We start from the raw sequence: 25,600 nt of genomic DNA, 5'->3' as shown, positions 1-25,600 counted from the left end.
TGCTCTACCTCTCTTTGTTTTACTCTACCTCACTCTACCTCGCTCTACCTCCAGTCTACTTACGTCACATGAGCACAGTATTTGCCGTAAAAAGGTCCCTCTGTTGTTGAATCTGGTAATACAAGTCTGAGTTTGCTGTTATTAATTTTATTGTTAAAACTCATATGATTTTGATAGTCACACTCATAAACAATAGCACAGATGCAGACAAAAGCACATCTGTAATTGATTTATGAAATCTCCAGATCGATAGATCTTAAAAAAACTACGTAAGAAAAGTAAGAAAGGTTCAGGCTTCGATTCCTCTCAGGTCTTTTGGAAGACACTCTGAATCCTCTAAAAGCGCCTGATGCTTTTATATCAGCTTAAAGCGGCGTAAATGGCAGCCGGGAACAGTGGGAGAATAAGGGTAAATTGCAGGGCTTTCCTGAGATAATTGGGTTATTTGCTTTTCTTTGAGGCGGGAGATGGAGGGAGGCAGGTGTGCAGAGACAGAACGAGAGAACGATAAAAAGCTACGTAGACAGACTGTGGAGTAAGTGGCCTAATGGAGCAATTACTGGTAGAGCGTCCTGAAGAGTCCTGAAGAATCAGGGCGAGGGTCCTGGAAGCCGTAGACAATAGAGAAGTATGAAGAGCTTGGCTTTCACTAGATGTATCTGCTTCACATTGGTCTAGAAGATAGAAGCTATGTCTGGGAACTAGTTAAGGTATTATTATTGATCCTAAAAGGAAATTCTGGAAAGGTACCCGACGTGTGTAGTAGCACAGAGACAATAAAAAAACGTAGAAAAACCCAGAAAAACAGACAAAGAGATGAAGCTACTGGAGGAATAATAATAATCCCCCCCTCTACCAAACGTTTGTCACACTGTGTCACATTTGACCCAATCTTTTAGTAATGTTAAACACATGTAAAAACAGTCTGCACGTCTAGTTGCACGACTTTTTTATTGTTTTTAGCAAAAGAAAATTCACACTGTTCTCATTTCCCATTATATGTCTACTATAGGGCTGCAATGATTAATCAATGTAATTGACAATGTTGAATACTTAATTTTGCTGACTACAAATTTAATTGTCGATTAATCGTTAATTTGTACAGTACTGCGGTACGCAAAGTTCTGGGGACAGAAACTTTGGAAAAGTACCAGACACGTGTAGAGGCACAGAGAAAATAAAAAAACTAGGAAAAACTAGGAAAAACAGAAAGAGACAGAGATACTGGAACAGGCAACCACTCGCGTCGGTGCTGGAAGTAGAATAATCCCCCCTCTACCAAACTTTTGTCACACTTGGCTCAATGCAGCCAGATAAGCACTGACCCATTCTTTTAGTAATATTTGTATAAGCAGTCTGTATGTCTAGTTGCTTGGGTTTACCAGTGATTTACCAGATTAAACACCTTGATTTAAATACTTTTGGTAATGTACCGTAGGCCTCTCTTAGCTCCAGTCTCTGGAGTCCACTGGAACAGATTGGGACATCTCTTGGCTTGCAACAAATTAGGGCTCTCATTTTTCATGCTTGCTTGTGTTTAAAGCAGAAGCGTTTCATTCTTCTAATGCTTGGGAAGTTTATAATTATAAGTTATATAAATTGCTAGAGAGTCAACAGTTTTGACTGGGCCAGCAGAACATTCATTCCCAGAGTTCTGGCACGGCTTATGAGGGTCGTGGTGGTTTGTGTGGTAGACAAGTGATTTTTGCCTTGGTTGGCGAAATTCGTGAGTGGCTTTGACTCGTCGCATTTGGCGTAATTAATTTAATTTACGCTATCTTGTAAACCGTTGTTGAGACTCCATTGTGAAGTCCATTGTGCTGAGTATGAGTATGTGTTGGTTGCCATATATCACTGTAAACTCCCCTCAGATGGGTGGTTTTGGTGGATGCGTGGCTGGGTTTGGTGGTTGGTGCCCAAGGTAGAGCCCTTAGCTCCGAGTGGCGTCTGCAGCAATAAAAAGTGTCGTATAAAAGAAAATAAAGTATAAAAGCTTTATGATGAGATGAAATCTGAGCTTAATGAAGTGGATCAACCAGCAGCCGTCCACAGAAACGCTCCCGACATGAAAGCAGGGCTTGCAAAACTTGCTGTAATTATGATGACACATGGATCTGTAGAGCGCAGAAAGGCTGTTTTTCAGGGCTATTTTCTCTAAGCGTGTTTGGTTTAACAGTTCCTTCCCTTCCTGAATTTGTTTCCTGGGTGGGATTAAGTGGAATTATGGCTCGTTTCCCAGGTCTGTTTAATAAATAGCTTTCTTAAGAGTTGCAGTATATAATTTGTCTTGAATGTTTGGCATATTACAGTACATTAGGCCTAATATACTGATGTAAAGTAGAGCTAATTGAAAGGTATGATGATTACGGTGCATATCTTGAAGGTTATATAGTAGAATAGAATCCTGCTTCTAATGTATTTTTTAAGCATTTCTAATTTAGTTCAGATGTAGAACTGCTCTCAGTGTGTAGAATCTGATGCAAATGGTTTAATAAATGGTACAAATAGTTTTTTCCACCAAGACTATTAAGTCTTCTGAAAACAGCTTCAGTTACAGGACATGAAAAAAGTATTGGGACGCTTTCTAGTCTTATTATTGTGTTTGGAACCATGATAAGTCTAAGAAACTCTTTTGCCTGATATGAGTGGGTGCAGATGGCTGCATCTCCGGTATAAAGTCGACTTTTGATGTAGTAAAACATGATAAAAAATACTAACCTGTGTTGAATAGACCGCCTCCGCTCTCCCACAGCTTTCGGAGATCCAGTAATTGCACAAAAATGTGCTTTTTGCCCAGCACTCTGTTCAACGGCCGCTTCCAGGCATCTTTTAACATCAATAAATTGCTTTTTACACTGTTATCCAGCAGCTCAAAGTAGCTCCACACCTCCTTGCTAGAATCCGTAGAGCCCTGACATTTAAAACGAGACTTTAATGACTTAAAAAGGGAACAAAAAGCTTATTAAAACCCACTGTTTACATCCCATAATGCTAGCTTCAGCTCCGAGCACCTCCATCACTGTACTGATCATGTCATAGACATATATACATAGACTCTGCATACCAGAGATGTAGTACACATTACGAACACCTGCTGTCATGCTGAAATACTTTGTATTAGGGAAGGTAAGTACTCTTTATCATGTTTTACACTGGAGTTCTCATTTAAGGCATTTAAGATTCTCACATTTTCTGATCCACAGTTTCATAAGTGTCTCATATTACTCACGTTCTCATATTTTGCCGACTGCAGGAATGACTAACCTGACTGGCTGGCTACGTACTGACAGTAACTATGGGGGTTAGTAGCTCCAGGCAATTGATTGATTGGTCCGCTTGCCTTTAGGGCTGCAACGATTAGTCGATATAATCGACAATGTCTATTATTTAAGTTTGTCAACTAATCGTTAATTTGGAACAGTCCCACATTAAACAAGTGCTGGGGACTCACTAAATATCAGACCCTTCCACATTTAAACACCATCTAGACATTTAAATGCTGCTGCTGTAACTTAACGCTGTCTGCCGCTTCGCTCCAGAGAAAAATGATCTGATAACCCATACGGCCTCTGGTCTGGCGCGGCCTTCAGGGGACCGAAGCTTCTACGAAAACCCAGCAAACCAGCAAGTCTGCATCCAGCTCCAATTAGTTCTGCTTGCTTTGTGCCGCTGCACCTCTTCAGCCTTTCTGTTTTTGGGGGCTTCGCCAGCTGGAACATTCAATCAACGTTCAGTCTGGCCTCCAAACATCTGATTTGACCGTTTGCTGCACACTTCAGGCTTTAAAACCAGCGGAAAGTGAGACTTTTGTACTATTTTTATACAATTAAAGTAAAAGTACAAAAAAAGTTGTTCTATTTTAGCACTCTTTAAATATACTGATTAATAATAATGTGGCTACAAGAACAGTTTAGTGCACTATAGTATAATAATGCTAAGTATATTTTAATCTACGATTTATTTTTTACTAGGGCTTACAGACCTTCAGTAGAACGATTATTGGCAGCATTGGCTGAGACATGCAGTTTGTGCCAATTGCTGTACTATACTTGGCAACCGGGGTGTTGCAAAACTCTGCTGCATTCAGAGTTTAGAAAAGACAATGTTTTCGGTGTAAAAGGTGATTTATATTTATGTCACTCAGTTTGAGGTGTGTGTTGGACAAACTGTTAAAGTTTCTGGATCTCTGAAAGCTGCTGGAAAGCAGAGGTGTGCTATTTATCAAAGATAAGAACTTTTTAGCATGTTTTATTACACTAAAAGTCCATTTTACACCAGAGTTCTCCTTTAAGGACATTCGAGATTTGAAATGTTGAGGCATGGAATTCAAGCCTAGACCTTCTGTTCTTATTATCAGCTGAGTTGAGCTTGGTTTTCATGAGTTAACGAGCAAATACGGTCAGTTTAAGGTCAGTTTAAGGCTGCCTGAAACACTAGAACAGTTAAACGTGACCTTAAACTTGGGCACTTGAGTAATGGGTAATGGTGCTCCACTGAACTCAGCAGCACCTCAAGCTAATCCCTGAAGCTAAGTAAGGACACAGTATACAGGATACAGTTCATGAACGCTAATTCTCTGTGCATTTCCAGGTTTACGGTCAAGATACTGTGAAAGAAAGCTGTTTATCTCTAATATTTTAAGAGTACAAGTGGTTTTAAATGTTTTCTCCTTTGTTTGCAATGTTTTAAAGCCAAAAATTAATAAAAAGTTAATAAAAAGCTAATAAAAGAACAAGCTAATATAATCCCGATTTTTTCCTTTTGGAACAAATCAAGGCATGGCTATGGCTAGATAGATTTCTAGCTTAGACTATCACAACCTGTGCACAGTTTTAAATAGAAAGCTTAGCTTGGTCGGCTAGAATCCAAGCTTGCAAATTAGTGCCAGTTCCATCAGTAGAAAACCTAAATCCGCATTAAATTCCAGATGACTTCAGCTGCATGACTGTAGCTTTTAATACCAAATTCCAAATTCTCTCACGTTTTCGGGGATGTTTGCATTTGCTTTGCATCGTGCTCTGCTAGACAGTCCTTTTTCTGTGTGTCTAAAATCTGCACAATGATTGGCTAACAGTGAAAAACAAGCTACTCCCGCTTTCGCTCAGTATCCAATCAATAAACACGGGCTAGCTAACCACAGCAACAACTTAACTAAAATTCTAATGTAGGATTGAAGATGTAGGACTGTAAAAATGCTGGACTGTTTAGGCATTTTAGTAACTTTTATTAAATTAAAGGTTATTCATGGTCATTGTTTTAGTTAGCATACATGCTAAATCATGCATGCTCCTCCTCCAGCATTGCCTTGCCGGTCTTTTGAGATAGAGATTGTGTAAATTGAGATATTGTTCTTTACTATTCCGAGCCGATAGCCGTTAACTGATAGCTGTTAGCCGATAGCCGATAACTCCCTGAAGAGTGCAGCAGCAGTGCGTTGTGGCTCCACGAAGCTCAGCCTCAATAATTATTCTATTATGCATGAGAAGAGAGGGAAGCAGGGAGTCACTAGAGGAAGGAAGATGCCACATTTGTCATCCTCAGGCTTCTCATTAACTCGTTTTCAAGACACGCAATTAGCCCCCCGCGACAGCGGCGCGTAATCCACTCAGCACGTCGCTCTCGCAGCTCCGCCCGAGCTCTGTACGCCACCGCCGATCGCTTTAACGCGTGATAACAGGATTTAGGATGCAGATTTGCAGTCTTTCCCGTTCTGGATTCCCTCGCTAGCGCGGCTAATGCTAGTCTGCAGTGGTGATAAGTGTGTTCAGATGCGCAAAATACCTCTTATCTCAAATTCCACAATAGCTAGCTGAACTGCTTGATTTTTTTTGCACCAGGAGTGTAAAGCTTAAAGTTATCCAAAAGCAAAAGCAGTGTGTAAGACTGGTGGAGGAGAACACGATGCCAAGATGCATGAAGAAAAATATTAGAATATTGATTTACCAAAAAAAAGATGCAGATCTTTTAGACCTCAAATGATGCAAAGAAAACAAGTTCATATTCATAAAGTTGCTAAGATGTTGCTATGGTATCCATGGTGGTTGCTATGGTGTTACAAAGCAATTGCCATTGTGGTTGTTATGGTGTTGCTAGGTGGTTGCTAAAGTGTTGCTATGGTGTCTGTGGAGGTTGCTATGGTGTTGCTAAGCAAGTGCTAGGTTACTACATGATTCATGACTTTCCTGACTTCATGACTTTCTTATTATGTAGGAAAATAAATAAATGATAAAAACGTTAAAGGAGAATGGGTCCAAACATTTAACTGGTACTGTATATTAAAAAAAAAGAAAACTGTAATAAATGTAGTATAAATGTATAAGACTTTGTGCTTTACAGTAAGGAATTCCGTTCTTTATCCTTTGTGTATTAATGTGTTAATTCTGAATAGCAAAACGTAAACGTGCTGTTATTCTGACATTAGGACACTAAAAGCACATTATAAAAGGTATAGATTGATTCTATTTCAGAATGGTTCTTCTGTAGTCCCACTCAAAAATAGTGAAAAATGGAAAAACTCGTCACAATTAAAAAACAAATGATAGCGTGGCGTTGAAAATCTGTAAAAATTCAGTTTTTCGACACATCAAATGGAATCTAGTTAGAACTTAACTTTGAGTTCACCATTGGAAATCGAAATTTTCAATGGAGTTGATTAAGTTATCAGAACTTCTGTTTTTAACAGAGGAGGAAAAAGTACTGAAAAAATGTAATTAAGTAAAATTACCTTTACTTTGCTAAAATTCTACTCAAGTAAAAGTAAAAGTACCCATCTAAAAATCTACTGGAGTAAAAGTAAAAAGTACTCAATGTAAAAGTTACTTTTAATAAATAGTTACTTTTAATTATTTGATGTAAAAAAGTAAAAACAAATCATAAATTAAATTGTTTTAAATGAACTATTATTCCCAGCATTTTACTTTTTACTCAGTAACGGGGAGTTTTCCAATGTAGCAAAGTAAATTACTTATGTCAAAATGTACTTGAGTAAAAGTAAAATTACCTATTTTTAAAACTACTTTAAAAATGACAAATTACTCATAAAATCTACATAATTACAGTAATGTGGGTAAATGTAATTCATTACTTTCCACCTCTGGTTTTTAAATGCAGCCAGTAGAAGTAGACCCTTTTAGTAGGATGTTGATGGAGGTTGTTGTTCTTGACACTGCAGGACTATTTAGTCCCGCGCCTCGCTGTTGTATACAGTATACAGGCTCTGACAAGACACGACACGACAAGACACGACCAGTATAGCAACGTCTATTAGTGTCGTATAACACAACACAAACGCCGGGTTGCCGTGGAGACTGCGGTTCCTCCGTGTCTCTATAGGGTGTGTAGGTGTTGACTTTAGTTATTGGATGTAGAACAGAAGCAGAACGTGCGTCTAAACTCCGAACGCTTTAGAATAAAAGCTGTTAACAGCAGATCTCCGCCGGCTGGACGCTGAAATAACCACGCCTGTTTTAAACGTTTGTTTTAATTGCTGAAGGAGCTCCACCCAGCGATCGGCTGCACTTCCCAGCAGCCTGCGGGCTCTGAACGCACATATGCCTGGTTAATTAGCCGAGTTTAAAGCAGGATTTTGTGAGATTAGCGCGTCTGGGGGAGCGTTTTGTTCTGGACTTTGTTCAGGAAAGCTGGTGCATCGAGTTATTTCAGAATTAGGGATTTATTTCACATTTTTCAGATATACCATGTTGTTCTTTTCCAAAAACTAGCTATACAGTTGCAAGAAAAGTGTGTGAACCCTTTGGGATTTATTCGGATTTCTGAATAAACTGGTCATTAAATGTGTTCACAGACATAAATCACAACAACAGACAAACACAGTCTGCTTAAACTAAAACCACACAAAACATTATGGTAACACTTCCTGTGAACCCTGTATTCATAATGCCTTATAATGCATTATATGACATATGCATAATACCTTATAATGACTGTAATAATTCTTTATAATAACTCATAAGTACTTACAGCGACATCCTGTTGGAGGCTATTAGAGTGATTTTGGGGGCTGTTGGAGGCTATTGGAATGATTTTGGGAGGCTGTTCGAGGCTATTGGAATGATTTTGGGAGGCTGTTCGAGGCTATTGGAGTGATTTTGGAGGCTGTTGGAGGCTATTGGAATGATTTTGGGAGGCTGTTCGAGGCTATTGGAGTGATTTTGGGGGCTGTTGGAGGCTATTGGAATGATTTTGGGGGCTGTTGTAGGCTGTTGGAGGCTATTGGAGGCTATTGGAATGATTTTGGGAGGCTGTTCGAGGCTATTGGAGTGATTTTGGGGGCTGTTGGAGGCTATTGGAATGATTTTGGGGGCTGTTGTAGGCTGTTGGAGGCTATTGAAGTGATTTTGGGGATGTTGAAGGCTATTGGAGTGATTTTGGAGGCTGTTGGAGGCTATTGGAGGCTATTGGAATGATTTTGGGAGGCTGTTCGAGGCTATTGGAGTGATTTTGGGGGCTGTTGGAGGCTATTGGAGTGATTTTGGGGGCTGTTGTAGGCTGTTGGAGGCTATTGGAGTGATTTTGGAGGCTATTGGAGGCTATTGAAGTGATTTTGGGGATGTTGAAGGCTATTGGAGTGATTTTGGAGGCTGTTGGAGGCTATTGGAGGCTATTGGAATGATTTTGGAGGCAGTTGGAGGCTGTTGGAGGGATTTTTGGAGGCTGTTTGAGACTATTGGAGTGATTTTGGGGGCTGTTTGAGGCTATTGGAGTGATTTTGGGGGCTGTTGGAGGCTGTTTGAGGCTATTGGAGTGATTTTGGGGGCTGTTGGAGGCTGTTTGAGGCTATTGGAGTGATTTTGGGAGGCTGTTTGAGGCTATTGGAGTGGTTTTGGGGGCTGTTGGAGGCTGTTTGAGGCTATTGGAGTGATTTTGGGGGCTGTTGGAGGCTGTTTGAGGCTATTGGAGTGATTTTGGGAGGCTGTTTGAGGCTATTGGAGTGATTTTGGGGGCTGTTGGAGGCTGTTTGAGGCTATTGGAGTGATTTTGGGGGCTGTTGGAGGCTGTTTGAGGCTATTGGAGTGATTTTGGGGGCTGTTGGAGGCTGTTTGAGGCTATTGGAGTGATTTTGCGGGCTGTTGGGGGCTGTTTGAGGCTATTGGAGTGATTTTGGGGGCTGTTTGAGGCTATTGGAGTGATTTTGCGGGCTGTTGGGGGCTGATTGAGGCTATTGGAGTGATTTTGGGGGCGGTTCTGGTGGAGCTCTAACCGCCATGTTCTGAAAGTCTCCAGCTCCCCATTGAACGTCCAAACAAAAGCTGATGCTAATTAACCTTATTTAGTTCTTATTCTTTCTCTACTCTCTCCTCTTTCCTTCCCTCCTCCTCCCTCACCATCGCCGCTCTCGCACGCCCTTCACAAACACTGCCATCAATAGCTTTTAGAAAGTGCTAAATGGGTCCACCTCTTCAGTCCTGGGGTCTGAATGAAGCCCGCGCTGGAGCGGTTCTGGAGATCTGCTCTGCTGGAACTGATATTTCGTGAACGTGATGGACATGAATTTACACAGAAGCACCTTTCTTTCCACCAAATGTGCAGCATGAGTGACGAGAAACGTATTAATAAAATAAAGAATTGTTATAAAATTCAATTTATTATGCTGTTGGCTTTAACCTCTCAATCTCTCTTGTGTTTACAGGGACCTGAGTGAGAACTTCATCCAGGCTATTCCTCGCAAGGCCTTCCGTGGAGCTACAGACATCAAAAACCTGTAAGTTCAACTAAAAACTCACATAAAAGGACTCAATATTTACCCTAAATAGATGATAAGCTGCTGTTACAAACTGGCTTCTGACACCAGTCTGTAACTGGAGATTAACTGGATTAAGGACAATCTTAAGGGTCCAGATTCAGGTCTTAGATTTAAATTAAGGTTAGAAATAGGTTTTTGACAAAGGTTAAGGTTAGGACTTTTTTTTTATTGATGGGCCAGAAGTTAGATTGTTAAACGTAGGTCTGGGACTGAGGTTTAAGTTAGAACTAGGTTTTAGATTGATGGACGAGATGTTAGGTAGTTAAAATAAGGTCTTGGACTGAGGTTAGATGGATAACATTAGGTTTTGAACAGAGGTTTAAATTAGAACTAGGTTTGGGTGTGATAAACCAGAGGTTAGATAATTAAAATTAGGTCTTGAACTGAGATAAGATGGTCAGAATTAGGTCTTGGATTAAGGTTAAGGTTAGAACTAGCTTTTAGATAGATGTTCCAGGGGTTAGATGGTTAGGATTAGGTCTTGGACTGAGATTAAGGTTAGGACTAGTTTTTGGATTGATGGGAAGAAGGTTAGATGGTTAGGATTAGATCTTTTATACACACAGTTCTTGTTTGTGTGATAAATGAATGGGAATATTTCCAGTTAGAGGCCCAATCAGAGGCAGATCTCAGGTCTTTTCCTGTTTTTAGCACCATCTAAAAGTCTTCTAAAGTTTCATCCATCTTAGCAGCTAATTCCAGTGGCTTTGTTTTTTTTTAAGTGGTTTTAAGGAAAAAGGTAAAAAGACGGACCTTCAGTGAGACAGTGGATTACAGGGCTAAGAAATGTAATACACTTGGCGGGAATTAGGAATAACTTCAGGGATAAACGTAGTGAAGTGGAAAAGATGTGTATTTGGCTCTTGGTTTCTTATTTCAAAGAGATTGCGGTTTAACAGGCGACTCAGATGCTCCTTCAGTGACAACGTGGTGCTTATGGGGAGGTTTTGGGCGTGTAAGGAATTTGGATTTTGTGTTTTTAAGTTTTTTTGTAGATGTATAGCAATCAATAAGTCTTAAAAATATGATTCATTGAGATACTTTTGCAGATCCTTGTGGAACTTTGTTCTATTCTCTTATTTCCAAAAAAACCAAAAAAACAAAAAACAAAATGAAATTAATTGCTTTTAGCCCCAAGTCCAAGATTAGGCTTAGAATTAATTATTTCCTGTTTAAAAATTGACTCCTATTGTACTTGTATTGGACTCAACAGGCTTGTCATAACACCTCTTTAAAAATGTTTTAAGAGTAGTTCATCTTCTATTCCATCTTTCTGTTTAAAAGAAGTTTAGGAAAAGAGTTAAAAAGAGTTAATTTTAGCAGTTGGACACCATTAGAGGAGAAGAATGTAGAACTTGGTTTAGGTTTAGGGTTCGGTTCGTGGTGAATCTGGGAGACCTACATTATTAACCATAAAGAGAGGAAAACAATGGATTGTGACCCAACATTGAGCAGTAATGCCCTCCATTGGTCATCCATCCTCTTAGTGCCAGCACCATTGGCAGACGGCTGTACGATGCAGGACTACTTGCACACAGACCCAAAAAAAAGGGTTAAAAAGTGTTTTAACAGTGTAGAACTGGTTCATCTGGCTTGTATCTCCACTATTTGTAGTGATGCATCGAAATACAAGTATTAGAAAGTTGTTGATTGCAAGACTTTAGAGTTATTTTATTTCTTGGGCATTATCGTCCACTTACGAAAGTGTTTGTCTTCTCCAACTTGCAAGAAAGAAAGCAAAGCTGTAATGAATTGCCTCTACTCTGCCTCGACTCCATCAATACAGGCTGATTTATACTCCGGCGATCAAAGAGACCCTTCGGGAAAAGACTCCAAAGTGGCCCAAGTCCAAAGTGGCCTTGCTATTGGAAATAACTGCATCAGTATTGATTTCAGCCATCAGTGCTCTGAGCTCTCACCTATAATAATCTCTGGCCTGTGGGAATGACTGTTATTATAGATCATAAGAATAATGAGGGGGTTTTAGATAATAGATAATAGAGCATTCTGCAGTCTCATCGCTCTCATCTTCTTCAGTGATGTTCTGCATGCTGGAACAGATTATTCACATCGATCCTGAGAAGAAGTGAAACCCTGAGCAAATGTTCAACACTCATCGACTTATCGTCAACGTAAAAGTAGTTGCGCCCAGAAGGAAACAGCTGACAGGAATGAAACTTGGTGGGTAGTTTCGACATCACCAAATATTCCAAAAATAAAATCTTCATGCTCTGGTTTTTAAGAGCTTATTTCCACGATGCTACCGCTGTTGTGCTGGTAGCATCGTTTACGAGCTAAGAAGAAGTCTAGAAAAAGTGTTTAAAATCAGTTTCAATAGTTGGACAAGCCTGATTCTTGGTCCTCATCTTAGTCTTAATTTGACTACTATGAAGTCTTAATCTTGATTTGCTCTTCATTTGGACTAAACATCTACAAAGTCTTTAGTAGTTGCACCCAGAAGAAATAAACAGAGAGGAATGAAACTTGGTGGGTAGTTTTGACATTGCCAAATGTTCCAAAGATAAAATTTTATTTTTAAGCTTTCATGAGCTTATTTCCACTTGTGCTGTTGTGCTGGTAGCATCCTTTACGAGCTAAGAAGAAATCTAGGAAAAGAGTTTAAAAGCAATTTCAACAGTTGGACAAGCCTGATTCTTGTCCTAGTCTTGTCTTAGTCTTGTTTTGACTACTAAAAAGTCTTAATCTTGATTTTGCTCTTGATTTGTAATTAACTGTTTCAAAATCTTGGGCTTCACTTCGACTAAACATCTACAAAGTCTTGGTCTTGTTCTCAGTTTTGACCCGGGCAAGATATGGATGAAACTTGGTGGGTAGTTTTGACATTGCCAAATGTTCCAAAGATAAAATTTTATTTTTAAGCTTTCATGAGCTTATTTCCACTTGTGCTGTTGTGTTGGTAGCATCCTTTACAAGCCAAAGAGAAGTCTAGGAAAAGAGTTTAAAAGCAATTTCAACCGTTGGACAAGCCTGATTCCTGTCTTAGTATTGTCTTAGTCTTGTTTTGACTACTAAAAAGTCTTAACCTTGATTTGCACTTAAAGGAGAACTCCGGTGTGAAATGGACTTTGGGTGTATTTATTAAAACGTGATAAGTTCTTAATTTTGTTGAATGTTGAATGATAATTTAAGTCACAATAAGTCAACCGTAGTTAGTTTGTTAGTTAGAGGTGTTAGGAGAGTAGGTGCACTTCGAAGAGCTCGGTCTTTAGGGGGTTCTTGAAGGTAATGAGGGATACTCCTGCTCTGCTAGTGGTAGATAGTTTGTTTAACCATTGGGGAACTCTGTATGGCGACGTTTACTTGAGTAGCGTAATGGCCGGTAGGTGCCGTAAGCCATTTTTTCTGGTAACTTTTATCTTTCTTTTAAATATAATCACAATCCCACACTTCCTTTTGTAAGGAAAATTTTACCCATAACCACCATTTACAAACTCCTTCTCTTTCTCTTTCCACAGTCAGCTGGACAAGAATCACATCGGCTGCATCGAGGACGGAGCTTTCCGGGCGCTGCGGGGGCTGGAGGTCCTGTAAGTAACTGAAGATTCAGCCTCTCAGACAGCTAGCTGCCCTCGTCTCATTATCTAAATGCAGTTCATAAAATTAATAGAGTCCCGTAATTCCAGTCAGTATAATGGGAGCAAGAGATCTGAGGTTCACTGTTACTTAACCCAGAGGTGAGGTTTAATCTTCATCACGGATCATTAATCTGACAGAGGCTGAGGAGGAGGAGCTGTAGGATCGTATGATGATGGTTTTAGAGAGCAGGGCTGCAGTTGATTAAAATGACCTTGGGCCGAGATTTCTGCTGCCTGTTACCAAACCAATACAAGCTCTTCTAAACGGAAAAGGACATTTCCAAAAGCACCTTTTATTATTTTAGCTTGGGCCAAAAGTATTAGTCTTGCTTCTGTCTTGACTTGGATTCGACTGCTACAGTGTCTTAGTTTGGGTCAGTGTCTTGACTATAGAATTATACTATTAAAAGGTTTTGGTTTTGGTCAGTGTCTTGGACCTGGTCTTAGACTTGACTTGGACAAGACTTCTACAAAGGCTTTATTTGGATATGGCATTGACTTGGACTTGACCTCTATAAAGTCTTGGTCTTGACTTGTACCTGACCACTACATCTTGCCTTAGACTTAATGTCTGCAAATTCTTGGTCCTAGTCTTAGTCTTGACTTGGACAGGACTACTGCAAAGGCTTCATTTGGATATGGCATTGACTTGGACTTGACCTCTATAAAGTCTTGGTCTTGACTTGTACCTGACCACTACATCTTGCCTTAGACTTAATGTCTGCAAATTCTTGGTCCTAGTCTTAGTCTTGACTTGGACAGGACTACTGCAAAGGCTTCATTTGGATATGGCATTGACTTGGACTTGACCTCTAAGAAGTCTTTCCCTTTGTCTTGACTCTAGACTCTATTACTTAAAAATCCTAAAATTGGCTCAACCTCAACTATTAACCTCTAGCAGTCTTGAGGTGGACTTAATCCTACAAATACTTGGTATTTAGCCCTAATCTTGACTCTAGTCTCTACTAATTCAAAATCGTGATATTGACTCACTTACAACAGAGCACTGTTGTAAGTCGCTCTGGATAAGGGCGTCTGCTAAATACCATAAATGTAAATGTAAATGTAAACCTTAACTAGGCTTCAGCTACTGCAAAGACTTGGTCTTTTGCCTTATTCTTGTCTTAAGACTCTACTACTTTAAAATTGAGATATTGATTCAGCCTTAACTAGTTCTCAACTACTACAGAGACTAGGTGTTTTGCCTTAATCTTGACTCTAGTCTCTTCTACGCCACAATTGTGATGTTGACCCAGCTGTAATTAGCTTTGGAACTACTACAACAACTTGGTCTTTTGCCCTAGTCTTGACTATAGACTCTACTACGTCAAAATTGTGCTATTCTCTCAGCTTTAACTACTACAACGACTAGCTCGTTTCCTCTGTAGAGGTCTTTAACTTGAACCCAACTTCTTCTACTTCTTCAGTGCAGTAATTTGCTGCTTGGCTCTTGTAGCAGTCAGTTCCTGCTCCTGATTGCTCTTCATCTGTAAGAACCGGAGTGTTAGATGCCCTGCAGGGGTGTGAGGGCACCGGCGGGAACCCGGGCAGGTGGTAGAAGGTTGTCAGACGGGGAAACAAGGGGCAAATACTTTTAGCACAGCGAAAATCGCCCTGAAACTGACTCCAGAACAGCGGTGGTAAACGGGGGGTAAAGGGATGGGCGGCCTGCTCGCTCTGGGTGGCATGATCTGGGTTGAGTCAGATGGAGTGAATGAGCCCTGGGCAGAACGAATGGCTGGGTTTAATTGTGTCTCCTCTGCTTGATGTTCCACAGAACCCTGAACAACAACAACATCAGTGGCATACCGGTGTCGAGTTTCAACCACATGCCCAAGCTGAGGACCTTGTGAGTAATACACACACACACTTATACACACTTACAGCAATCAAGCACAACATTATGACCACCTCCTTTCTTCTAAACCTACTGTTCTACCTGTTCGCTTTGCTCTGGAACCCACAGAAGCACCACAAATCAGCTGTAAATATTTATAATTATTTATAATTTGGGGTAGTGACTCAATCTCAGCACTATAATGGGTATATATAACCTATGTATAACCCCCATGTCCCCAATTAAGCTGCTGCTATTGCTAACGACAACTAACGGTCGTGTCATTCGATACAAGTGAATTCTCGTTAGTGGCTCGTTTAGAACAAGTGGAGAAATCGATCAGTAATCAATGCAGCGTTTGAGCTCGTGAGCTCAGCAGGCAGGGTATCGAAATTCAATACTTTTTTATGGTACTGAAGGAATTACGGTACGTCAATATGACGAGTATCAGTTCTGTGTCACTCAATACTACAAATCGACGCCTGAGCGATTGGCGATCTCAGGATCTGTAGCCTTGGGACCAATGGGATTGATGGTGGTGGAAACGTTGATGTTGAATGAAGTTCATTATTAGACTTTATATTATAATTTTTGGTACTACTTTAAAATAAGACTACCTTTATAAAGGATTTATAAATGGCTTATTAATTAATTTATTACTGATTATTATTGATTAGGTTGTAAATGCCTTTAAAAAACATTAATAAGCAGTTAAAATACATCAATTAAAAAAGCAACATTTATGGTAAATAGTTAAACATACTTATAAATATATTAATATGACGGGTTTAATGCTGATTGATGGAAAACACAAAGTAAAATCAGTATCTAGTATCAATAAGTGTGGAATCACTGTTTGGCACATTTTCAGCTCACTGTTGCCATTTCTATTTATGTGTTATATATCAATTAACTGCTTATTAATGTGGTTTAAAATATTTGCAACCTAATTAATAACCGTTAATAAACTCATTTATAAATTATTCATAATCCCTTTATAAAGGTAGTCTTATTTTAAAGTGTTACCTGTTTTTTTATATATATATTGACTTTTTACTTAATTCTTGGTCTTGTCTCAATCTTGGCTCGGACCTCTAGTTCCACAAAGAAGAAGAAGCATCCTTTTGTCATTATTTGACTTTAAAATTGACTTTAAAAGTTCAAATCCATCAGTAAAGAAATGGTTTGCCTCTTCCAGTTGTTTTATTTCCACCATTGGATTGGAATGTTAGTGGTTAGTGGACCATTGGACATGGGCAATTCTAACCAGAAGCCGCCAGTCATGATCATTACTCCATTACTCGAGAAATTGGTGCCATCTTCTATAATGGTTCCAACTCTTATGAGGCTTTGAAGACTAACATAACTTCTAATACAGGATTTGACCTTCCTTTATGGTATTGAAATCTTATATATGTCCAGTACGCAGCAGCAACTCAAACAGCCAGATTGGAATGTATGCAACTTTTATGTCCGTCCTACTCAACTTTTATACAAACATATTTTAGAGCAGTATGAAATACAGACAGAAGATCTGTGCTTTCAGACCATTTATCACACCATTACACTGTTTGGGTCTCAACCACAACCTTCCCACCCCCACCCCAGTCAATCTGAAGAGCATTCCATTCAGCCTTATCATCAAACCAGCCAATATTTGGGCTGTGAATCAGGGATTAAGGAGTAAATCACTGATATGTACATGCTTACTCACTTTGAATCGCAATCATTCCTCATCAAACATGGGAGATATTTCTCAGAGTGACAGATTGCACTCGTTTCAGTCCGTTAAACATTTCTCACCGCGGTTTCTCGCCACAAAATCAGATTGAAAGATTCCTTTTGGCGTTTTTAAAGCAGTTCAGAGTCTCATCGGGTCTTAACCCCTTAGCTTTTATAAAATTTTATTTACTTAGAGGGGTTCTTCTTTTCGGTCCACTCAGCAGGCAGCCCGGCAGCTAGCGAAACCGCCGACCCACAATGCTCTGGGCCAGAAGACACGCACTGTGTCATTCCATGGAGTCTTGGTGGGCAGCCATAGGCCACAGTGGGGTCTGAACTCGCGCCAGAAACCATTTCCTTGGTTGATCTTTGGAAGGCTGGGAGCGAACGGGCCCAGAAATAAACACCCCCCGCCAAACCTATTGTCTAAATATATTTACCAAATGTGAAAGCGTGACGAAATTGAGACGACTGTGTTTTGCTGAGATGCCAAAGGCAGGAAAACAAAAAATACCACATACATTATCACCCATACCCCCCCCCCCCACACACACACACCCCCACCCCCTAAAAACAGCCTTTTCATTTAGGACTTATGATTTGGGATTTGGGCAATCAGTGCTGATCCAGATTACAGGACATTAGACAAGATTATATGTATGATTAACGTTCTGGGTTTTTTTTTCTCAGAGATGCAAGAATAGAAAACCGTAATGGTTTTTCGTTAATGAAATCCAGACTCCATCCAGTGGCTTTTTTCTCCACATTGACAAAAACAATGGTGTTCCTACTTTTTTTTTCAGTTTAGATTCTTTGTGGTTTGCCCCCATGAGTTTTGCATTGAAGAACTTTTATTTTGTAGCTGCTGTTGAGTTCAGATGTGCCCTAATGTGCATTTATGTGCATATATTGGCCTCTTACACTCAATTTACCTTGTATTAAGTTGATTTCTTTACATTTGTTTGGTTTACGCGATAAAAATAATCACAATTTATTAATTTACAATGAAAAATACATTTTACAAAATAGTTTTTCAACCTAAAGTTGAGGTTTCTAATGGTTTCCCACACTTATCCATCAAATGAACTTGAATATTTACTGAGTTGACTTGGATTTAATGGTACGCTATGGAACAGCTTTTAAAAACGTCAGACATCCGGACAGCTTGGAAAATGATGATCCTTCTCTAAAAAAATCAGTAAGCAGCGGTTGTGAATTCAGCACCCCCTCTTTTGGAAGTGCACATACATCTTCTTTGCTTTACCTTTTTGTTTAAAAAAAAAGGAAAAAGCCAAGATGCTTTTCTAAGCTACGCTGACTTGTAAGAAATAATAAAAAATGGTCACGTCACCTGCAGACTATCCCGAGAGGTGGTGCTTTTCTTGGCGGGGGTGTTGAATTCAGATTTTATGATTTATAATATAAATTTCAATCCGTTTAATTTTGTGTAAAAGCTCGGCTACATTGAAAATGAGGGTTACCCTCAATGTATTTACCAAGTGAAAATAAAGGTTGATTGTTTGATTGATAGTAGTGCACCCCCGCCATAAAAAGCACCCTCTCTATGAACATTGTGACTATTTAACATCTTTACTAACAAAAGGAATGTTAAGGAATGTTTGTACCTACTGTACCTACACAACTGGACCCTGTATCTCCTACCAGATATATCCTACCATCCTTATTATTTGAGTATTATTTGAGATTTAGTGGTCAGATTCGCCAAATCAACCAGTAATGCTGTATCTCAGAACTGACTCAATGGTTGCTCTGTACAAAAAATCAACATAATATTTTTACAGACACCAAATAATCTCAGTTTAATGAGAAAATAAAGACGCTGGTGAATTCACCTGTGTACTCCAGCTCAAATCGCTATCTATATAAACTCCAATATTGTTTGGATCTGAAGTTTTTGTTAGTAGACTGAGCAGGATGGTGTGGTCAGAGTATTGTATTATATATAGATTTTCCTCTGTGCTAACACCGTCATTAGTGTAATCACCGCTGTCTCTCTTCCCTCTCTATAGCCGTCTTCACTCCAACAGTCTGAACTGCGACTGCCACCTCTCCTGGCTCTCTCAGTGGCTCCGGCAGCGCCCGACCCTCGGCCTGTTCACCCAGTGTTCCTCCCCGGCTCAGCTCCGCGGCATCAACGTGGCCGAGATCCAGAAACACGAGTTCAGCTGCTCAGGTAATCACACACCTCGATGCTCCGCCTCCAAACACAGCTGTTGCTCTGGGGGAAGCTAATGCAGATGTACCGTGCAGCCGCAGGTTACCTGTGGAGTCTTGAGATAAGGAGGCTTCAGCTTCAATCAGGTTGTGATTAAATCAAGTTTTTGATTAAAGTTGTTTTTTTAAACCTTTAGAAAAGCATGATGGACGTCTCTTAAAAGTGAGGCCTCCACAGACGTAGTGCTACTGCTGGCTGGTTGATGCAGTATGATGTTTAGCTCATCCCATTCCCATATGGTCCCCAATGACCAACTATCTCATTATCTGATTATCTATTATCTCATTTTTTTCTCCTCTAAACTATCATTTTATTTTAATGATAAAAAGTGTGTGCTGGGTATTTAGCAGCAGCTCCGGGGTTAATCTAGAGTGCCGTAGCTTCGGCTGGTCTCGGCGATTGAGTATGCAAGTAATGGAATACTAAAGAAGCTGAGAATCCAGTAGAAAAATCTGCCGTACTCATTTGCAGGCCTACCAAATAAGTATGGATTCCTCTGTTATTTGGGAATTCATCAGTATTTAAACAATAAAAGGTTAAATGCTGATGTTAAATGAGTTCTGAATTTATAAATCTGTAAAGACGCTGACGTGGCAATCTATCATCATCATATCTAGCATTAATTGCATAATTATCAGCCGCCATAATGGAATATAATGCGGATGCAATGTCCTTTTATTTCTTAAAACCTACTTTTTTCCTGGAAGTACTTTTTTTCTGGAACTGTTGAACGTTTACTAATCCCATACAAGACCCATACAGGACTTTTATGAACAAGAGCTCAATATAAACTGTTTCATGAATGAAGCAAAGACCAGTAGAAACATCTCAGTAATCCCTGAGTTTTAAGTGTGAAAAGAGCTTTATGTAAAATCCTCCCGTGGTTGGCGTTGACTGACGACTCCTCGCCCTCATGTTCTTGTGAGACAGCTGGAGGACTGGCCGTCGCTCTCAGATCAAAAACTACAAAAGGCTTTAATCCAATGGTGAAATGATCTTGAGTCTCTGCCAGGTCTGAGCGGGTAATAATGGAGGTCCAGGTGGTGTTTTTGTGTTTCCCGGAGGAGGACCGGGCGGTAGGTGCCCGTCTCGCTGTGGTTTTATCACCCAGAGATTACGATGAAGCTGCATGAGAACCCAGAACTGTGGCCTGCAAGGTCATCAATGCCTCTAACAGCAGATGTCCCTTCTCTAGAAGTTAATTCCCATCAAGCAGCATGAAGAAAGTTCAATTCTAGAACTTTTTATCGCTGGAATAAAGTGTCCAGAAGTTATTTATCTTTCACTTTACCCTCCCGGCTTTGAGTGAAAGTGGGAAGTTCTTAATATCAGGTGAGGATTGATGAAGACTAAATTTAGAAGAATCTACGCAGAAATGTCCAAACCAAGAAAAGTTCTAGAGTCCTTAACCAACTAAATACTAGAAACTACTGTTGTCAAGGGACACTAGAGCTGTTTAAAGACAGTAGAAATGGTTAAAGATACCAACATATGTAAAGATTAACGAAGCTACAATTAGATAAGGACACTAAAATTGGTTAAGGGCACTAGAATTGAATAAGGGTACTAGAGTTTAATAGGAACGCTAGAATTGGAAAAGGACATTAGAACTAGAACTGATTAAAATGCTAGAATTGGATGAGGACACTATAATTGACTAAGCAGAGTAGAGTTGGATAGGGAAACTAGAATCGGATAAGAACGCTAGAATTGGATTAAGGACACTAAAATTGATTAAGGACAGTAGAATTGGATAAAGGACACTAGAGTTGGTTAGGGGAACTAGTTCTTATACAATTATTGTTTTCCTATCCAATTCTAATGTGCTTAACTATTTCTAGTGTCCTTATCCACCTCTTGTCCAGAACTAAATATAGCGTCCTTAAACAATTCTAGTGTCCTTATCTAATTCTAGCATTCTTAACCAATTCTAGTGTCCTTATCTAATTCTAGCATTCTTAACCAATTCTAGTGTCCTTATCTAATTCTAGCATCCTTAACCAATTCTAGTGTCCTTATCTAATTCTAGTGTCCAATTTTAGCATCCTTATTCAATTCTAGTTTCCCCATCCAACTCTTTTGTCCTTAACCAACTGTAGTATTTTTTTCCACCTCTAGTGACCTTAAACAATTCTAGAGTCTTTAACCAATTCTAGTGTCCTTAGCTAATTCTAGTAGCCTTAACAATTTCTAGTGTCCTTAACCAATTCTAGTGTCCAAGGTATCTCAGTACCTTGGAACCATATAAACATTTGGATACCTTGGACGCGTCTCCGTCTTCAGCAGGGATTATCAGGAGTTTACGGTGGTGTGGAGGGAATTCTGGCTCCTTGACTCTGTCTTGGCTGTGATCTCGAGGTGCCAGAGATTAACAGTAGAAACACACCCATTAAAAACAAAAAAAACCCGTCTACTGTTCTACACGTCCAGCACCGTTCCCTGGTGTGTCTGGACCGTATCGACTGGAACTGTACCTTTTAAAGAACAGTGAACACGGTGAAACTCCTGGCACCAGCTCACGGCCCATTACCTTAATTACAGCCGTTTAAACTCTTAACCCATCATACTTCTCTGCGTTCAGCTGATCTTTTAGATTAATAAAATAACGTACGTTAGATACGACACCAAGGAGCCAGTGTGGAGCGCCAGAAAAACTAACCAAAAAGCACAAATGATAATCTACAGCCCTTTCAAGAGCTCTGAGATAAGAGCTGGAGTTTCCTGGAAAGTGCTGATCTGCCCGGGAACCGTGTCAGAAAAGTGCTAAACTGTTTACATTCGCTTTCCGCAAAAATTCCCTTTTGCATATATGTGCATATATTACGCCTGCGGTAAGACGCACCAATGTCAATAGAGAGTCAAAAATGTTTTATTATTATTATTATTTAAAAATGTTTTGCACTGTAGATTAATACTAAACTCGTCCAAACTATGAAGAAAAACATGTAAGTAAAAATAAAAGTGTTAAACAAACCTGAATATATTTTATATTTTTGATTCAATTTCTCAGTCAGTTTTATGAGGTAGAGTCTCCTGGAATTCAGGCTTTTAGTTAACAGCAGTGCTGAACTCATCAAGAGTTATTTACTTGAATTTCTTGTCTCCTAATGTTAGTTTGAGAGCATCAGTTGTAAAGTTGTGCATAGACTAGAAACTAACTTTTAGAAATTACAATATTTTATATGAGGCATCCCCCAGGGCTCTATTCTAGAGCCTATGGAAATGTTAGGCATGATTTTTAAGCAATTTTCTTAAAAGAAATCTAGGAAATCCAGAGTTAAAACAAAGACAGGATTTGAAATCTTTCAAAAATCGCTGTTAAAGAAATTGTTAATAAGCTCCGAGTGCTCCAGCAGTCTAAAGTGCTGCCACTTGCTATCAGCTGCCGGAGCCCTGAGAGAGCACAGTTGTCCTTGCTCTCTCTCTGGGTGAGTACAGTTTAGTAGATGGTTCTCTTCTTTCCCCTCATCACTCCTAGGGTGATGTGGATCAGCACAAGGCTGCGTCTGTGAGCTGATGTATCGGAACCGAGTCACTGCGCTTTCCACTAGTGATAGAGGGAGTCCTGAGTGGGTGAGGTAATGAGTGGGTCGGGTAATTGGCCGTGTAAATTGGGGATAGAATGGGATAAAAATGAGAAATAAAATTAAATATATATATATATATATATATATATATATAAATTATTGCTTTTAAGGGGAAACCTAGAATCTGAAGTTGTAGAGCTCCGCGAGCTTCCATCTGAACAACACCACGTGTACCGCCCACCCCTCCATCCATCCCACCCTAAATCCCACACAGGTGTCTCCTCACACACACACACACGCACTTACACACACACACACACACACACACACACACACCCGCCAGTATGTATGTAAGTGCCAGCGAGTCGCTCGGTAATGATCTCTGCACTGTGAGTTCATGTGCTGGTCAGGTCTCTGGTGACACAGTGGACGAGTTTTTTGTTTGCGGAGCTCCAGTGCTGGATTATTAGGACCCAATATCCCAAAAACACAGTTTTTAAACTAAAATAAATCACTTTTAGGAGCAAGAGAGTGTAAGAAGTAAGTTTACTGTTTTAAAAATTGAGTTTTAGAGTGTTTTTAGGTAGAAATACAGATTTCTTTCTGGAAAATCATGTTAAAAGTGAGAGTATATAATACATAAATTATCTGTTTTTAACAGATTTTAGCTGCCAATTAAAACAAAAACAAAATATCATTAAAAATAAAAGGTTTTCTGTAATTTTACACAAAAACCACTGTTCTTCTAAATCACTGTCAAATTCTGTTTATAACTCCAGGGCCAATAATAAAAAGTATTAATGATTTTATTTTAGTTTTATTTAGTATTATTACCCTGCTATTCTTAAACAGAATCGTCCTGCCTTTCATTGATTCCCCAAAGACCGAAATTTCCAAATTTCCTGTCAAACAAAGCCCAGACTTTCCAGCTCCTCATCCATCATCTTCCACCTAGTTGTGTAGGTTACCCATAATTCCATTCTGTCCTGCTGTCAATGGATAGTTCATGTATTGTCATGCTTTCCTGAAAATAATGAGGCATGTAAAAAGAGTCCCGGACCTTTTCCAGGACCTCTTCCATGACTTCTTCCTGTGCTCCCAGGCCCCGCCCCCGTGACGTTCCTTTCTGAGGTGGTGAAAGGGACGTCTAGTTCTGTCTAAATGGACCTTGTCCTGTTCAGAGTAGAGACTGTTTCTTAACTGAAGACTTCAGAGTCCCCAAACGAGACCAGTCTACCGGTAGATTCTCCAGAACAGCATCGCTCTGTAGACACACAGACCAAGTCCTTTAAAAACAGAACGTCCCCAACAGCAAGTTTCCTTACCCTACTGTAGCTTCTAGTATCTCTATCAATTCTAGCTTTTAGTATTTCTTAACCAATTATAACTTATAGTCTCCCTAAATGTAAGTATAGTGCCACTAAACCAATTCTAGTTTCCTTAACCAGTTGTAGCTTCTAGTGTCCCTAACCAATTCTAGTACCCCAAACCAATTGTAGTATCCTCAACCATTTATAGTATCCTAGTATCTCTTACCAATTGTGGTGTCTCTAACCAATTGTATTACCTTTGACCAATTTTATTTCCTTAACCAATTGTAGCTTCTAGTATCCCTAACCAATTCTAGTATGCCTAACCAGTTGTATTGTTCTTAATCAATTATGTTGCCCTAAATCGATTGTAGTGTCCCTAACCAATTGTATTGTTCCTTACCAATTGTAGATTCTAGTATCCCTAACCAATTTAAATTCAAATCTACTTAACCAATTATATCCCTAATCCAATTCTACTGTTCCTTCCCAATTGTAGTTTTAAGGATTTTTAACCAATTCTAGTATTCTTAATCAATTGTATCATCTTAACCATTGAGGAGCCGAGGTGTCTTCTTTATTTCCTGGTCTCCTGGTTTGACGAGGCATATCTCTGGGGGGCTCCTCGCCCCCTCGTCTGCCGGATGAGTTTCTCTGGTTATGAATTAACCAGCAGGCGGGCAGCCTCGCCGCCTGCAGCTGGCACAACCAGAACTCTGGAAGGCAGAAAAAAGAGAGAAAGAGAGAGAGAGAGAGAGAGAGAGAGAGAGAGAGCGACGGGCGAATCAAATATTCATCGGCCGAAAGGCTCCAAAGAAGCAGATTTTTTGTAATCAGCCCATTTTGAAGTCTGTTTTATTCGTTTTCTGGGTTACACCGTCAGTGGGGTGTCAGACGTGTCGCTTTCTTTTTGCGACGGCAGCAGAACTGGTGGAAAAGGCGTCGGGAGAGGAAGGGTACTGTGTGCCGACTTCTCGCTTCCAGTCTCAGATGTAAGAGAAGCGCTGAATCTGCTGGTTTCAAAGCCGCCTCCCTTCAGGTGCTGCAACACTGGAGTCTGCTGGTGCGGAACCACATCAAGAAACTGCATGAGTGCATCTTCGATATGCAGGGAATGACATCAGGGCCGTTTGATGAGGCACGTCCTCGGAATCACAGCGGAAGCGTTCTCCAAAGACTGGAATCACTTTGTTTTACGATGCGCTTTTGTCTCCTCGACGAGCTCAATGTCAGGAGTCTCGCCTGCGAGTCAATGGCATGTATTTTTAATAAGCTGTTGTAGAAAAGCTGTCGTAGGGCTTGAGGACAAATCTTGGTCTTTTGGTTTTGAGAAGATAATTTTAGACAGAGCCAGTGAGCATTCGAGGACACCTAGTGTGGGATGAAGGGGTCAGGGGGACAAATCAATCAATCAATCAACCTTTATTTTGACTTGGAACTACATTGAGGGCAACCCTCATTTTCAATGTAGCTGATCAATTTACAAAAACAGGGATTGACATGACTAAGAAAATAATAACTACATTTAATTATTTTAAAATAACAGTAAATACAATATAAAAATAGATAAAAAAATAAAATTATAGATCAGAATAGATCAAAATAAGAT

The 25,600-nt window shown here is 39.8% G+C and overlaps 1 protein-coding gene across 4 annotated transcripts in view; it reads left to right on the top strand.

The window, feature by feature from the left end:
- The window catches only part of slit1a (slit homolog 1a (Drosophila)), a 148,104-nt gene that overhangs the window by 71,424 nt on the left and 51,080 nt on the right, over nt 1-25,600 (top strand). For all 4 annotated transcript variants that reach the window (XM_049472119.1, XM_049472118.1, XM_022682113.2 and 1 more), the window contains exons 5-8: nt 9,650-9,721; nt 13,240-13,311; nt 15,137-15,208; nt 18,949-19,112. In XM_049472119.1, coding sequence (XP_049328076.1) covers nt 9,650-9,721; nt 13,240-13,311; nt 15,137-15,208; nt 18,949-19,112 — 380 coding nt within the window. The remainder of the gene's footprint in view (nt 1-9,649; nt 9,722-13,239; nt 13,312-15,136; nt 15,209-18,948; nt 19,113-25,600) is intronic.

Source organism: Astyanax mexicanus, chromosome 25 (genome assembly GCF_023375975.1).
Source record: "Astyanax mexicanus isolate ESR-SI-001 chromosome 25, AstMex3_surface, whole genome shotgun sequence".
Lineage (NCBI taxonomy): Eukaryota > Metazoa > Chordata > Actinopteri > Characiformes > Acestrorhamphidae > Astyanax > Astyanax mexicanus.
Note: the sequence above shows the minus strand (reverse complement) of the source record. Positions and strands in the feature narration are given on the sequence as shown.